This window comes from Microcebus murinus, chromosome 19, assembly GCF_040939455.1.
Source record: "Microcebus murinus isolate Inina chromosome 19, M.murinus_Inina_mat1.0, whole genome shotgun sequence".
NCBI lineage: Eukaryota > Metazoa > Chordata > Mammalia > Primates > Cheirogaleidae > Microcebus > Microcebus murinus.
Window position 1 is genome coordinate 15137765 of NC_134122.1, and position 17429 is coordinate 15155193.

Consider the following 17429-nt stretch of genomic DNA (forward strand, 5'->3'; position numbering starts at 1 on the left):
ACCAGCAATCCCCTGCACTGAAAACTTAGGTGACTCCCACTGAGACTGGCCACTCATGGTCACCCAAGGGGAAGATTCACACACATTGAGGCAGATAGGACATGCATAACTTCAAGAGTCCCAGCAACACTCTGTGATGAGAGCTTGGGGGTTTCCTGTGGAGCCTGGAACCCATGGCCACTTTCACAGGCGCTACAGAAGATAATGAGTATATGTACAACTTCACGAGGCCAAGCAACACACCATGCCAAGGGCTTTGGGGCCTCCCAGGAAGTCTTGCCCACCATGACCACCCCAGGGGCAGCTTCACAGGCACTGAGGCAGACAGTGAGAACATACACACCTTCAAGAGGCCCAGGAAAACCCTGTGATGGCAGTTTTTTGGCCTCCAAGTATGCAACGTGTGCATTCCAGCCAGCCACTCTCAGCTTACCTGATGTCTAGGACATTTCTCACTGGACAAGAGCCACAGTGCCATGGCATTGCCACCCCTGGGGCCTCAGCCAAAGCTCCCCCACCCCAGCACCCCAAACCCAGTCATGCAGAAATACCACATGGGGGCAGCCCTCAGCAGAGATCTTAAGTGAGGGAAAGTAGCAGATTGGTCTCCGTCGTTGCCACTCATCCCCAGGTGCAGTGCCCTCCCTGCAGTGGCCAGTGGCCGACGTCCCCAAGCTTGCTCCTGTGACATCTGTACATATCCTCTACTTGGTGGAGAGAATGCAGGCCAGTGTGCAGCACCCATGAGTGAGCAAGTCAGTACTTTCCTGCTGGGGAGAGTTGGTGTGGGCCGACTGTATAGCATGAATTCTGAAGATGTCTACATGCTAGTACACCTAGGTTCTCCCGCCCTACTGGCCCTGGAGTGGGCAGGTGCCAATTCCTACCAGTCTAGGGCCCTATCATCCTGACCTGCATTAACTCCTCACTCATGCCCTTCCTGGGCACCATGGCCCTAGCTGAGGGTGTGAGATCCAGCCACACTCTGTTAACCACAGCCTCAAGCCTGGCCAGAACATTGTAAACCTCACCAGAAAATCTGTCGTCAGACCATGTGTCCCCATTTTGGATTACGAAAGTATGATTGCCACAGATACAGTGGGATCACAAAAGGTACCCCAGCCTTGTCCTGCCCTTCATGTCTGGGCTCTTAGCCAGATCCCACATCTCTGGGGTATTTCCTCACCAGTCCCAGAAGCAATTAGTCATTTTGCTAACCAGAGAGCCCAGGACCAGCAGACCAAAGATGTGGACTTTTCCGTTTTTGCTTTCTTTTTTTGGCAGGGTAGAGGCAAGAGACCAAAGGGGAAAGTCAAGAATAATGGTCAGAAGTGGTTTTCGAAGGCAAAGGACTCAGATCCCCAGATGCCACAGAGCAGGTGATGATGTCTGCTTTCAGGTCAGGGCCATAGCAGGGCAGCTGCTACACATTGGAGAAGCAGGGCAGAGGACAAGAAGATGCAAATGGATTATGACAGCAGATAGAAGCAGCCAGGAACAGGACTTGGGGTTCCAGAAACTGGGGTAACAAGGGCACCATGGGGTCAGGGCCCTTAGAATCTGGAGCTGCAGGCCTGCTCTGCCATTCTGGGGCATGGCTGGGTCTGTGCCAGGCCGTGTTTCCTCCACCCTCCTTACCCCTGGTGCTCGCTGTGAGTTCAAAGAAACTGAGGCTAGAACATGAAGGCTGTGTTGGAAAAAAAGCAAGGAGGCTGGGGTGGCTGCGCAGAGTGAGGCAGAGGAGGAGTGGGCTGTGGGTAGAAAGGACACTGTGCCAGATCGTACAGCTTCTTGCATTCCACGCAAGGACTTGGATTTCGCCTGGCATGAGCTGAGAAGCACTGAAGGATTTGAGGAGAGGAGTGACTTGATAGCGTTTGTTTAGTCCTGGCTAGTTCAACAGATAAACACAACAACTGATTCCTAAGATCTAGGGTAACCCATACCTTCCCCTCAACTTCTTTCCTTTCCATTTCAAGACTCTTATGTCCTGCTCCATCTGTCCTTCCCACCTGAGAAAGAGCTTCCTCTGCCCCTTCACAGGACTAACCCCTTCAAGCAACTCCTTTACCTCTTGAAAATAAACTGCTTACCAATTTCCCAGAAAACTTGTGATGTTTGTAAATCATTACCTGTAAGAGGGACAGGACACCCCAGGATTATAAACATTCAGTGTAAATTTAACTCAGAGCTCTGGCTCCTCCCTCTGGAATGTTTCCACCAATCAAGCAAAAGTGCTCAGGGCAAGTCTTGCTTCATCTGATTGTCAGACTACTTTTCCCTCTTATTTGGACTACTACCAAGACTAAAGCAGATGAAACTCAAGTTTCAGGGCTGCTCTTCTAGGAAACAGGTCTGCCATCATCATTGCCAGCTGTGTTGGAATCTGTAACTTTAGTGAGTACTACTTCTCCTCTCCTATATAAGATATGCTGCACTGCCACATCAATTTTTTGAGCAAAGATAACAACAGGTGAACAAAACCAACAAAGCAAAAATGTTCTTGCTCTCACTTAAGTCTTTGGCAGCCAAGGTGTATCTCTCAGGATTTCTCAGTTGTGTAATACTAGTTAATAATATGCACACACAAAAGGCTGTAAACACAGCAGCTGAGTTTTTCATCTTAAGCCTTTTGGTGCTATTTGATTATTTTTTTTAAACTATGTGCATGTATTAACTTGATAAAATGTTTTAGAAAACAATTAATTGAATCCAGGTAGTGGCTGAGTTTTTCACAGAACTATCTACTTAGCTCCCCACCCTGCTCAGTGGCAGATGGGAATCCATTTTCTGCATCATCCAGAAAGTATGCAAACTACCTCTAGGAGACTTTGGGTAAACCTAAGAAAATAAACTGGAGACAGCCATTTTTCTCCATTAGGCGGTGAAGGGCTGCTCCAAAAGTTCTGTATGGAAGAGGTTTAAAGAAGGGTCTGTTGGGGTGGGGGAGAACAGTTGGGACTTTACCTTGTGTTGAGGCTCTATGTGCCAAACCACTGTTATTACTTGGATTGCTTACAGGGAGGGGTGTTTATGGACATGTGGGGAGGCTAAAGCTCCCCTTGGCTGTTTATAGGGATATAGAACTTGCATTTCAGATGGGGCCTTAATTATTTTGAGAAGCTCATCTAACCTGTAGTGGTACTGTATTTCTTAGAAGAGTTTTCCTTAGCAATACTTCTGTGGCTTAGTATAAAATTCTGGACTTACACTGGCAAAATTATCCAGATCTTTTACCTACAAAGAATTTTACATACCTGGAAAATGAAAGTTGTAAAATGCTACGATCACTGAAAAGGCAGGAACAGAACTGTCTTGGGGAGAAGCAATCTGACAGTTTTGATGAAGAGGATGTTGATATTTGCTTTTTGGTAGAACAGAATGGTTAGGTTTGTTTTAAGCTCCAAATGACTTGTCAATTTTCTTTACAACATATGTTTGAAGGATTCTGAATGTGGTAGAGTTTATATGGGGGATAGGGAATAAATCATACTGAATTCTAATTCTACACAGTATTGGCAAGCTGAGGGTACAGTGTATTTATCCTCAATGATATTATTATTTGCATAATCGTATAATATCTTCCTTAATAGTCTATAAGCTTCATGGGGACAGGACCAGCTGTGTCTTATTCACAGTTTTATTTGTAGCATTTAGCGTAGCTCTGGCACATAGTAGGTGCTCAATAATATCTGATGAATGAATGCATGCATTGTCCAGTTTGGATATGTGTGCATCTCGTCTGTAAAATAATAATCAATAATAATAAATGACTACAAAGTGCTTAGCACAGTGCTGCCAGATCTCAGAAAAAATGTCACCTCCTTAGAGAAACCTACTGAAAGAACCTCCCTTTTCTCCCATTATAGTCTGTTTTTTTGTGTACTATCACATTAATTTGTTGCCTTGCTTATTATATATGGCTTTCCATAAGAGCAAGGAGGAACTTGTCTGTCTCTCATTTACCCCTATATCCTCCATGTCTGAAACAATTCATGGTCAGTGCTCAATCAGTATTTGTTGAATAAATAAATGGCTTATGCCAACCTGCCAACAACGAAGCACAAGACCCCAAGGCATCTGTTCTAATTAGTCTAAATTCTTGCCTCTTATAATATAATCAGACTTTTTCCTAATTGTTCTTTTTTTTTTTTTGAGGCAGAGTCTCACTTCTGTTGCTTGGGCTAGAGTGCCGTGGCATCAGCCTAGCTCACAGCAACCTCAAACTCCTAGGCTCAAGCAATCCTTCTGCCTCAGACTCCTGAGTAGCTGGGACTACAGGCATATGCCACCATGCCCAGCTAATTTTTTCTATATATTTTTAGTTGACCAATTAATTTATTTGTATTTTTAGTAGAGACCGGGTCTCACTCTTGCTCAGGCTGGTTTCGAACTCCTGACCTTAAGCAATCCTCCCGTCTTGGCTTCCCAGAATGCTAGGATTACAGGTGTGAGCCACCACACCCAGCCTTGTTCTTAACTATTTTAAAATACTTTGTTTTTACATCCAAGTAATGAAAGAATCAGGACATTCCTTTTGAAGGAAATAGTTTCAAAATTTAATCTAAATTGTGAAATAAAACAATTCAATTGATCATTGATAGGGGACTAGTTTAAGAAATTACAATGCATCTGTTCACTGGAATACCATGCAGCTGTTAAAAAATAAAAAACAGAGTGAAGATCTCTGTGTACTGATATGGAATGACCTCCAAAAATACATTGTTAAAACTATTTTTAGTGGGCAGAATAGTGTGTATTCTAGGCTACCTGTTGTGTAAAATCAGTGGAGAAATAACAATCTATAGTCATATTTGCTTGAATGCACATAAAGAAACCATGAAAAGATACACAGACATAGTAATAGTGGTTCCCTGAGGGGTCAGGGGGGATGAAACTGATGAAACCATTTTGAAATTAAGAGTGGGAGGCAGATTTTTTCACTGTGTACCTTTTATGTTTTTTGAAACATTTGAAGACATTATGCAAACAATTAAAAACAAAGAGAGACAAGTTTTATCTAAAAACTTAGTGTTGACTACTTTCTTCCTTCAGCTGAAGGAAACCCGATGCTAATCTTGTCAGGAAGAGAGATGGCAGCCAAACGTACAAGCTGTAACTTGCTGGCAAACAAGAGACCAGTCCCAGTGATAAACAGAATGTCATTTGAGGACTTGGAGGCTTAACTCAGAGAAACTGGGCCTCAGAGCAAATTTATTTCTGTTCTAAAAGGCCTTTTCTCCTAGAGCCTGTGAAGAAATTTCTGTTAATGCTTTTCCTCCCACAGCCTATTTAGGCAAGAGAACACTGGGCAACACTTTATTAAACCTGAACCCTTAGAAAAATCTTATTTTGGGAAACTTTGCTCTCAATTTTCCTATATCAATCCAGTTCTGATCTATTGTCAGTATAGATCAGCATTTCCCAAAATAATTTTCTGCAACACTAGAAATATTTAACCTCTGCACTGACCTATATTGTTTTAGCCACTAGCCACGTGTGGCTATTAAACACTTGCACGGGCCGGGCACGGTGGCTCACGCCTGTAATCCTAGCACTCTGGGAGGCCGAGGCAGGCAGATTGCTCGAGGTCAGGAGTTCGAAACCAGCCTGAGCAAGAGGGAGACCCGTCTCTACTATAAATAGAAAGAAATTAATTGGCCAACTAAAAATATATAGAAAAAATTAGCCAGGCATGGTGGTGCATGCCTGTAGTCCCAGCTACTCGGGAGGCTGAGACAGTAGGAATGCTTGAGCCCAGGAGTTTGAGGTTGCTGTGAGCTAGGCTGATGCCACGGCACTCACTCTAGCATGGGCAACAAAGTGAGACTCTGTCTCAAAAAAAAAAGAAAAGAAGAAAAACAAAACCACACTTGAACGAACATAGCTGGTGTAGGCCAAATGCTATTATAATTCCTAGGGATAGTAGCATGAACATAACAGATAAGGCTCCTGCCCTCATAGAACATTCTAGTGCAAACATAAGCAAACTATAGCCATGAGCTAGATCCAGCCCTCTGCCAGTTTTTGTACAAACTTCAAACTAAGAATGGTTTTTATATTCTTAAATGATTGGAAAGAGAATCAAAACGGGAACAATAATTCCTGAAACATGAAAATTACATGAAATTCAAGTTTCTGTATCCATGAATAATGTTTTTTTTTAACACTGCCACGCCCATTTATTTATGGATCATCAGTGGCTACTGTCTCAACAGCAGAGGTAAATAGTTACAGCAGAGAGTGTATGACCCACAAAGCCTCAAATATTTACTATGTGACCCTTTACAGAAAGTTTGTTGACTACTGTTCTAATAGGGAGTAATATGCTTGGCACCATGATAAAGCATGTTGCATGCATTATCATACTCGATTTGGGGGACAATTCTCTGATAGAAGCTCTATTAGTCCCGCTATTGGTAAAATGTGCAACTCATGTTCAGAATGGTTAGTAATTCAAATAAAGTCACACAGTCAATAAATGGCAAAACTGGGACCCTATCCCATGTCTGTAAGATTCAATAGCCAGTGTATTTAGCTATCACGTTACAGACCAGGTGCTTCTCACACTTGAATTTACACACTGATTACCTGGGATCTTGTTAAAATGTTAAAATCCATTAATTCAATAGATCTGGAGTGGGGGCTGGCCTGAGAATGTACATTTCTAACAAGCTTCCAGGTGGTGATGATGCTGGTGGTTTGCAAATCACAGCCTTTATAGTGATCAGTGATTCCCAACCTTGGCTGCACATTAGAATCTTCTGAAGAAACTTTTGTAAATGTGATGCCCAGATCCCACTCCTACAGATTCTGATTTAATTGGCCCTAGACCTAGAAATCAGAAATTTTTTAAAAAGCTTTCCTGGTGATTCAAATATACAGCCAGGGTTGAGAATTACTATTATACTGAAATCTTATTGAACTTGGTGAAAACATACAAACAAGAATACCAAGGCCGAAGTTCTAGTTCTAACTCAGGTATGACACGTCTAAGCAAATTGTTTCTCCTCTCTGGGGCTCTAGTTTTCTTTGCAGGTGAAAAATGAGGAATCTCAAACCAGATGTCTTAGAGGGCTCAAGATCACAGACATGTCAGGTCCTTACACAAATAGGTGGGAGGTTCAGAAGAAGTATCCACTTTCCCCAATGTGTTAGGTATATCAATATGATGCCCAAACACTAGGTTCATTTAGGATAAAGCTTACTGTATCATGTGTGAAAGGTTTCTACATAGCCAGGCTGCCTTACACACCACACAGCTAGAACTGCAGTTAGAATGACGATTTAATGATTGTGAGAGTAATACATGTTTCGTTGTAGGACATTTGGAAAATTATGAAAAGTTTAAGAAGGAAAACCTCAAAACACTCACAATCCCTAGAACTGTATTTTTAACAGCCTCAGCCAAGTAAATAACATGGTAATCAAATGATTTCCCACAGGAGCAGGGGGTCACCCTGGCGGGGAGCCTCCCCAACAAAAGTCCTAAAGGTTAAAGCCCTATTATTATATCTCTGGTAAATGCAGCTCCAAGCCTGGACACCTAGCGTGGGCACTTATTGGAAGCATGGGAACTGCAGCCTATAAACTAGATAATTTATAAACTGTGACAGTGCTTTCATGTCTAATTGGTACCCAGATACTCTCAGTTTCTTCCTCTGTAGATTACGCACTGTGAAAACTTCTCCTTAACATTTCTGCACTACTTTTGAAGCCTGCAGGTGAAAGATGTTAGATAAGGCTTAGCCCTTTGCTTTCAGTGAGATTAAGTGGGGTGACCCAGATCTTTACCTCTTTAGAAATGCATATGGGAAGCATTAGTGCATAATGTAAGAAGAGGCTGGGAACAGATAGTTCTGGGTTCAAATCTAGCCAATGCCTCTTAGTAGTCATTTTCTCAATCTGTGAACAGAGATGATAATCATATACCCACTTCACAGAGTTTCTCTGAGGATTTAATGACAAAGTGTATGGAAAACACTGAGCACAGTGTTTGGAACATAGGGAGCACTCAGAAAATTGTACGATGATAATGATTATTAATAATAAAAATAATAAAACTTAGCCTCTTTAGGGTATGGCTACCTTCAGGACAGAATCAGATACATGTCCTTTTTGCTTGTCTTATAGATGGATTGCTCTTTGTGGAAATACTGAATGCTAAAACATACAACAAGACTAGTGCTAGCTCTGTCACCATGGAGGTGTTACTTCGTGCCAAGTGTTTTCAGCGCCTTGCAATTCCTGGTTCTATGAGAGCATTGCATAAAGACTATAGAACAGCAACTCCTCAGAATTTCTCCAGCTATGAATCCATGAAGCAGGACTTCAAACTGGAGATTCCAGAGTATTTCAACTTTGCTAAAGATGTCCTGGACCAATGGACCAATATGGAAAAGGTATGGATCAAGGGCCAGTCAGACTACAATTTCTCAACTGGGAGCGATTTTGCCCCTAGGGACATTTGGCAATGTCTGGAGACTTTTTTGTGGCCATGATGGATAGGGGAGGTGCTTTCAGGTATAAGTGTTTGCTACTGGCATCTAACAGGGATATTGTTAAATATCCCGTAATGCACAAGACAGCTTCCAATACAAAGAATTATCTGACCCCAAATGCCACTAGTTCCATGGTTGGTTGAGAAAGCCTGGGTTAAATAATTCTTGATATAAGGATTGATATAATTCTAAGTTGATTTTTTTTTTAACAGAAAGGAGTGAAAAGTGATTCTAAGAGTCAGAAATGGTAAGAAATGAGGCATAGATATGGCATTGAGAGAAATTTAAAGAGATGTAAGAATTCTAATCTTTTGGAAAGAAAAATGATCAGGCTAAATGAGAAATGACATGGCTACTAATATCTGGAAATAAGGACCTGAGACTATTTTTTTCTATTATTTTTAATTGACATGTAATAATTATACATATTTATGGGGTACAAGTCAGGGTAATTAGGATATCCATAACCTCAAACACATATCATTTCTTTTGTGTTGGGAACATTCAAAATCTTCTCTTCTAGATTTCTGAACATATACAATAAATTATTATTAATTATATTCACCCTAAAGTGCTATGGAACACTAGAATTTATTCCTCCCATCTAGCTACAATTTTGTATCCATTAACCAAACTCTATCTTCCCTTCCCCTCTACCCTTCCCAACCTCTAATAACCATAATTCTACTCTCTACTTCTGAGTTCAATTTTTTTAGCACCTATATATGAGTGAGAACATGCAGTATTTATGTTTCTGTGCCTGACTTACTTAAGATAGTATCCTTCAAGTTAATACATGTTATCATGAATAACGGGATTTCATTCTTCTTTATGCTGAATACTATCCAATGTGTACATATACACCACATTTTTTTATCCATTCATTTGTTGATAGACATTTAGGTTGATATATTGTGGGACTGATAAATCATATGGTGGTTCTAGTTTTAGTTTTTTTGAGAAACCTCCATATTGTTTTCCACAATGGTTGTACTAATTTATATTCCCACCAATAGTGTATGAGAGTTCCTTTTTCTCCACATCCTCGCAAACATTTGTTATAGTTTCTCTTTCTGATAATAGCCATTCTAACCGGGGTGAGGTGAAAAAGTGGTTTGGATTTGCATTAGCCTGATGATTAGTAATGTTGAGTATATTTTCATATATTTTTTGGCCATTAGTATGTCTTCTTTGGAGAAATATCTATTCAGATATTATGCCCATTACTTATTGGGAATTTATTTTTTGTTGTTGAATTCTTTGTATATTCTAGATATTAGTCCCTTGTTGTGTGAAAAGTTTGCAAATATTTTCTCCCATTCTACATGTTGTTGCTTCATTCTGTTGATAGTTTCCTTTGCTGTGCAGCTTTGTAGTTTGTTATAGTCACATTTGTCTATTTTTGTTTTTGTTGCCTATGTTTTCATATCCATAAAATATTTACCTAGACCAATGTCCTGAAGTGTTTCCCATTTTCTTCCATAGTTTAGGGCCTTACACTTAAAGACTTACAGTCTTTAATCCAGTTTGAGTTGATTTTTGTATATGGTGAGAGTTAGGGGTCTAGTTTCATTCTACTGCATATGGATATCCAGTTTTCCAAGTACCATTTATTGAAAAGGATGCCTTTTACCCACTGTATGTTCTTTGCACCTTTGTTGAAAATTAATTGGCTGTGAGTATGTGGATTTACTTTTGGATTCTCTATTCTGATTACATTGGTTTATGTGTCTATTTTTATTTTTTATTTTTTTTTTGCCACCCCTATGTGTCTGTTTTTAGATCAGACCTTGTTGTTTTGGTTACTATTGCTTTATGACATATTTTGAAGTCAGGTAGTACAATGCCTCCAGCTTTGTTCTCTTTGCTCAGTACTGTTTTGGCTATTGGGGGTCTTTTGTGGTCCTATACAAATTTTAGGATTGTTTATTTTTATTTTTGTGAAGAATTCATGGGTATTTTGATAGAGATTACATTGAATCTGTCGGTTGCTTTGGGTAGTATGGTCATTTAAATAATATTAATTATTCCAATTCATGATCATGGAATGACTTTTCATTTGTGTCCTCTTCAGTTTCTTCATCAATTTTTTTCCAGTTTTCATTGCAGAGGTCTTTCATTTCCTTGGTTAACTTTATTTCTAAGTGTTATTTTTGTAGTTATTGTAAATGGGATTGCTTTCTTGATTTCCTTTTCAGATAGTTGATTATTGGCACATAGAAATGCTATTGATTTTTGTATTGCGCAACTTTGCTGAATTTGTTTATCAGTTCTAAGAGGTTTTTGGTGGAGCCTTTAGGTTTTTCTATATATAAGATCATGTTGTCTGAAAAGAAGGACAATTTGACTTCTTCTTTTCCAATTTAGATGCCCTTTATTTATTTATTTTTTCTCATGTCCTGGACAATAGTTCATAGATGCCTTTATTTCTTTCTCTCCAGTACTACGTTGAATAAGAGTGATCAAAGTAGACATCTGTGTCTTGTTCTAGTTCTTAGAGAAAAGGCTTTCTCTTTTCCCCCACTTGATATGAGGCTAGTTGTGGGTTCATTATATATAGTCTTTGCATTGGAGTATGTTCCTTTTATACCTAATTTGTTGAGAGTTTTTATCACGAAGAGATATTGAATTTTTTTGAGGGTTTCTAATGTTCAATTAACGTGTGAATTTCTCAACCTCTCAGTCATCAGGAAAATGAATATTAAAACCAAAATGAAGCCATAAGTTAGCAGATGGGTAACCATTAAGAAGTCTTACAATCCTAGGTGTTGGTGAGGACGCTAATAGTACGAGTGCTGAGAAAAACTCTTTAGAAAGCTCTCAGGTAGCACCCACTAATGCTAAACATACCCATGAGAAGCAATTCCATGCCTAGTGGACAGAAATGCTAATGCTCAACCCAAATGATGAGGTGAGGACATTCCTAGTGATGTGACCTGTGACAGCCACATAATGAAGGCAGCAAATGCCCATCTCCAGCAGGTTGGAAGTGACAGTTGGGTAAGTTACAGTACATTTGCTGGCAGAAGGAAACCAGTGATAAAGACCAACTAGCCACTGCTCTGGGCCATCCAGACCCATGGTATCTGCAGGACTTTGCAGACATAACCTCCTAACTCCCTATAAATCTAGTAATGACCTGGGGCCTGAGTCTTGTCCACAAAATCATCCCCCTTGTGGTGCCTAGAGACAGAGTCAACCCCCTTGTGGTGCCTAGATGTGGTAGTAAAGACCAAGGATCCCTCAAAGGGGTCTTGCAGTGAGAGGAGCTCTATAATATGGAATAACCAAGTGTTTGGTGAGAAGTCACAGGCATAGTCTAAGGCCATAATGGGCCTAGGGTTGGGTCTAGGGCATGGCCTGGGGCTGGACCTGGACCTGGGATTGGGCCCATGAATACTCTCGGGGGTGGGGGGGAGGGGCTGGGAATGGACCTATGCCTGAGGCTGGAATTGGGCCTGGAACAAACAGGATGCCCTCCTGGGTGCCATACCCAGCCCCCCACAACTACTCCTTGGTCAAGGCTATAGATGGTGGGTTCTACTACTGGGAAAATTCCTGAGGGGCTGGAGAGAAAAGGGCTCTGGAAACCTGGGCCCTGCAGTAATATGGGGTTCAGAGGGGCAGGGACTCTAGGACAGATGGGTACAGTGTAGGGTCTGCAGCTTCTGTGGCCTCACCACCCCAGTAATTGCTGGAATTGTTGCTGGAGCTGCTATAGAGAGTATTTGGCCTGGCAGTTCTTGAACCACACCTATACTTGGTACTCCTTCAGGTTGGGTCTTTCCACCAGGGCTTCTTGGTCCTAGTAGGTGGAGTACTTGTTGATCTCATAGTGGTTTTCTAGCTCATACTGCTGTTCCTTGCTATAGGCTGTGAACTCTAGCTGCTGCCTCTTCAAGGGGACTGGGGACAGTATGGGCCCCTGGAAATGATTAGTATCTTCCATCCTGTTCCTCCTGCTCTGTCCTACACATTGGGATATTGAATTTTATCAAATGCTTTATCTGCTTCTATTGAGATGATCACAGTTTTTGTAGTTCATTCTGTTGATGTGATGTTAATTTGTGTATGTTAAACCATCCTTGCATTCCTGAGATTAATCCCACTTGGTCATGGTGTACTATCTTTTAAATATGCTATTGGAGGCCGGGCGCGGTGGCTCATGCCTGTAATCCTAGCACTCTGGGAGGCCGAGTCGGGCGGATTGCTTGAGGTCAGGAGTTTGAAACCAGCCTGAGCAAGAGTGAGATCCTGTCTCTACTATAAATAGAAAGAAATTAATTGGCTAACTAATATATATAGAAAAAATTAGCTGGGAATGGTGGCACATGCCTGTAGTCCCAGCTATTTGGGAGGCTGAGGCAGGAGAATTGCTTAAGCCCAGGAGTTTGAGGTTGCTGTGAGCTAGGCTGATGCCACAGCACTCACTCTAGCCTGGGCAACAAAGCAAGACTCTGTCTCAAAAAAAAAAAAATATGCTATTTGATTGGCTTGCTAGTATTCTGTTGAGGATTTTTTCATTTACATTCATCAGGGATACCAGCCTATAGTTTTCTTTTTTGTTGTATCTTTGTCTGGTTTTGGTGTTAGGGCAATCTGCTCTCACCAAATGAGTTAGGAAGAATTTCCCTCCTTTTCTTCAATTTTTTGGAATGGTTTGTGAAGAATTTGTGTTAGTTCTTTAAAGTTTGGTAGAATTTAGCAGGTAAAGCTATCTGATCACAAGATTTTCTTTGATGGGAGATTTTTATTACTGAATCATTCTTGTTTTATTACTGAATCATTCTTTATTACTGACCATACATGTTATTGGTCTGTTTAGGTTTTTTATTTCTTCATGGTTCAATCTTGGTAGGTTATACATGTCCAGGAATTTATCCATTTTCTCCAGGCATATATTTGTCCTTAGTGGTCTCTAATAATCCTTTGAATTCCTGTGGTATCAGTTGTAACATCTCCTTTTTTTTTTTTTTTTTTTTTTTGAGACAGAGTCTCGCTTTGTTGCCCAGGCTAGAGTGAGTGCTGTGGCGTCAGCCTAGCTCACAGCAACCTCAAACTCCTGGCTCAAGCAATCCTCCTGCCTCAGCCTCCCAAGTAGCTGGGACTACAGGCATTCGCCACCATGCCCGGCTAATTTTTTGTATATATTAGTTGGCCAATTAATTTCTTTCTATTTATAGTAGAGACGGGGTCTCGCTCTTGCTCAGGCTGGTTTCGAACTCCTGACCTTGAGCAATCCGCCCGCCTCGGCCTCCCAGAGAGCTAGGATTACAGGCGTGAGCCACTGCGCCCGGCCTCTCCTTTTTAATTTCTAATTTTGTCTCTTCTCTTTTTTTTAGTCTAGCTAAAAATTTGTTACTTTTCTTTATCTTTTCAAAAAATTAACTTGGTGTGTTGATCTTTTTTTTTTTTTTTTTGAGACAGAGTCTCACTTTGTTGCCCAGGCTAGAGTGAGTGCTGTGGCGTTGCTGTGTTGATCTTTTGGGATTTTTTTTAAACCTCAATTTCATTTATTTCTGCTCTTAACTTTATTATTTCTTTCCTTCTACTAATTCTGGGCTTGGCTTCTTTTTGTTTTTCTAGCTCCTTGAGGTGCATTATTAGAATGTTTACTTTAAATCTTTCTACTTTTTTCGATGTGTTTATTGCTATAAATTTCCTTCTTAGCACTGCCTTTGAAATATCCCATATATTTTGGTACAATTATGTTTCCATTTTCATTTGTTTCAAGAAATTTTTCACTTTGCTTCTTTATAGCTTCATTGACCCAATGGATATTCAGTAGCATATTGTTTAATTTGTATGTGCTCGTACACTTTCCAAAGTTCTTCTTACTATTGATTTCTAGTTTTATTCCATTGTGGTCTGAGAAGATACTTGCTATAATTTTAATTTTAAAAAATTTGTTGAGACTTGTTTTGTGCTGTAACATATAGTCTGTTCTGGAGAATGTTCCCTGTGCAGATGAGAAGAATGTGTATTTTCTAGCTGTTGGATGAGATGTTCTGTAAATATCTGTTAGATCCATTTGGTCCAAAGTATAGTTTAAATCCAATGTTTCTTTGTTAATTTTATGTCTTGATGATCTGTCTAATACTGAGAGAGGGGTGTTGAACTCTCTACTATTGTATTAGGGGCTATATATCTGTTTAGATCTAATAATATTTGCTTTATATATCTGGATGCTCTGTTATTGGGTACATATTTATAATTGTTATATCATATTGTAATATAAATATATTAATATAATTGTTAGGTAATGAGCCTCCTTTTTTATGTTATTTGAATTAAGGTCTATTTTTTAAATATAAGTATAGCTACTCCTGCATGCTTTTACTTTCTATTTGCATGAAATATTTTTTCCATCTCTTTATTTTCAGTCTACCTGTGTCTGAAGTGAAGGGAGTTTCTTGCGGGCTATAGTTGGGTCTTGGTTTTTATAATCTATTCAGCTAGTCCCTATCTTTTAATTGGGGAATTTAAACCATTTACATTCAAGGTTATTGATAGATGAGGACTTACTCTTGTCATTTTCTTAATTGTTTTTTATGTTTTTAATACTCTTTGTTCCTTTCTTATTATTTATTTTTGCACTTTGGTGGTTTTCTGTAATAATAGCATTTGATTCCATTATCTTTCTCATTTGTGTAACGGTTCTACCAGTGAGTTTTATACTTTCATGTGTTATAATGGTAGCTATCATCCTTTTGCTTCTAGGTATAGGACTCCCTTAAGCAAGTTCTCATCAGGCCAGTCTAGTGGTGATGAATTCCCTCAGTTTTTACTTGGCTGAGAAAGACTTTATTTCTCCTTCATTGCTAAAGAATAGCTTTGATGGGCATGGCTGGCAGTGTTTATTTTTTTTCTTTCCTCCCCCAGTGCTTTGAATATATTAACATCATCTGATATACACTGATGAGTACTGGCCACCTCTAGTCAGCCATCTTGATTACATCTTGCCCAGAATTATTTCCAAATATTCTATTCATGTCCTTACTAATGACCTGTGAATTTTCTTTGGAGAATATATTCTATTAAGTCAGCTGAAACAGAACTTAACTGTCTAACAACCTTTATTTTTTTTTTTTCTTTTTTGTTTTTTTGTTTTTTTTCTTTTTTGTTTTTTTGTTTTTTTTTTTTTAACAAGTAACTGCTGGTCTACCTAACAACCTTTAAATCTATGACTGGATTGTCTTTCCTCAGGCTGGTAAGAAACCTTCCAATCCAGCCTTCTGGTGGATCAATGGGAATGGAGAAGAAGTGAGGTGGAGTTTTGAGGAACTGGGATCTTTGTCCAGGAAATTTGCCAATATACTTACAGATGCCTGTGCTCTGCAAAGGGGAGATCGAGTAATTGTGATTCTGCCCAGGATCCCAGAGTGGTGGCTTGCAAACGTGGCCTGTCTTCGAACAGGTTAGTAATATGTGCAATGTAATCATATTTAAACTAAGCTGGATAAGAGATTTTCCAAAACTTTTAAGTAATCATGAGACATTTATTTGGGTAAATTATTTGAAGAAGAACTGTATGTAATATAATACTAATATTATTCTCAGGAATCTTAGAAACATGTTGATCTAAACTAGAAGTTGGGTTTTTCATAATCAAATAGATTCATTAAATGATTGTTAATCAACATTAAAATACCTTCATACTTACTCCCCCTCTCCTCCTATGGGATCCATGGTCATCTGAAACTCAATGCATCTTAAACAGTTCTTGTTTCATGCCTTTGTTCCTTTCATGGTTAATCCATCTGGTGTCCTAAGTAGCCACCTGCAAATCCTTCCTAATAAGTTCTTGCATCTTATAAATTTGACCTCCTAAATGCCTCCAAGGTTCCTCCTCTTCTCCAAATTCTTTGCCATTGCCTTACTTAACATCTTTATTATCTCCTGAATGGATTTCCCTAAAATCTCCCTAATTCTGGTTTTGGGTGTACTGACACCTCATCCAAATCCAATTAATCTTCCCTAGCCAGTGTTTTTTCTAGCAAATTTATCCTGTCATTTGCTGTTGGATCATTGCCTCCCCATTGCCTACTAGATAATATCTGAACATTTTAGGTGTATCATGGAAAACTGTAGCCATTTTCCCTTTATGGTTTTAATTTCTCCACCTTTACACTCCATGCTCCAGCTGTGCCAAATGGTTTCCTAGAAGGTTTGTGATCATTCCCATCTCCTGGCTTTTCTGCACACTTTTCCTATGCTTGGAAAGCCTTTCCATCATACCTACCCACCTAAATAACTCTTACTAGACTTTCAAGTCTCAGCTCTAATGTTACCTTCTAAGTTAACCCCACCCTGATATCCCAACCTGAGTACTTTCTTTGAGCTCTCCAAAGCAACACATATGCATTTCCAATTTAACAGGTACTATATTGTGTGGTTATACGATTTGCTTATAAATCTGTTATTCCCACAAGACTATATAAGCTCCTAAAAGGCCATGACTATGATATATATTCATCTCTGCACACCCACTGATTGGCATATAGAAAACTTTCAGTAAAATATTTGTTTTTTTTTGAGACAGAGTCTCGCTTTGTTGCCCATGCTAGAGGAGTGCCATGGCGTCGGCCTAGCTCACAGCAACCTCAAACTCCTGGGCTCAAGCAATCCTACTGCCTCAGCCTCCCGAGTAGCTGGGACTACAGGCATGCGCCACCATGCCCGGCTAATTTTTTCTATATATATTAGTTGGCCAATTAATTTCTTTCTATTTATAGTAGAGATGGGGTCTCACTCTTGCCCAGGCTGGTTTCAAACTCCTGACCTTGAGCAATCCACCTGTCTTGGCCTCCCAGAGTGCTAGGATTACAGGCGTGAGCCACCACGCCAGGTCTGTAAAATATTTGTTAATTAATAGTCTTATTATCATAATAAATCATTATATTAAGCAACCATTCTTAGTTTATTATA

The 17429-nt window shown here is 39.9% G+C and overlaps 1 protein-coding gene and 1 long non-coding RNA gene across 4 annotated transcripts in view; one reads left to right on the forward strand and one right to left on the reverse strand.

Moving 5' to 3' along the window:
• LOC142862423 (uncharacterized) overlaps nt 1-17429 on the reverse strand; it is a 32522-nt gene that overhangs the window by 10948 nt on the left and 4145 nt on the right. The window lies entirely within an intron of this gene.
• The window catches only part of ACSM3 (acyl-CoA synthetase medium chain family member 3), a 43567-nt gene that overhangs the window by 9911 nt on the left and 16227 nt on the right, over nt 1-17429 (forward strand). For 2 of the 3 annotated variants that reach the window (XM_012790185.3, XM_012790186.3), the window contains exons 1-3: nt 2282-2397; nt 8134-8402; nt 15708-15918. In XM_012790185.3, coding sequence (XP_012645639.1) covers nt 8202-8402; nt 15708-15918 — 412 coding nt within the window. In that variant the 5' untranslated portion in view covers nt 2282-2397; nt 8134-8201. Of the gene's footprint in view, nt 1-2281; nt 2398-8133; nt 8403-15707; nt 15919-17429 lie in introns of those variants that run through there. The other variant, XM_075995161.1, reaches the window with a different exon arrangement.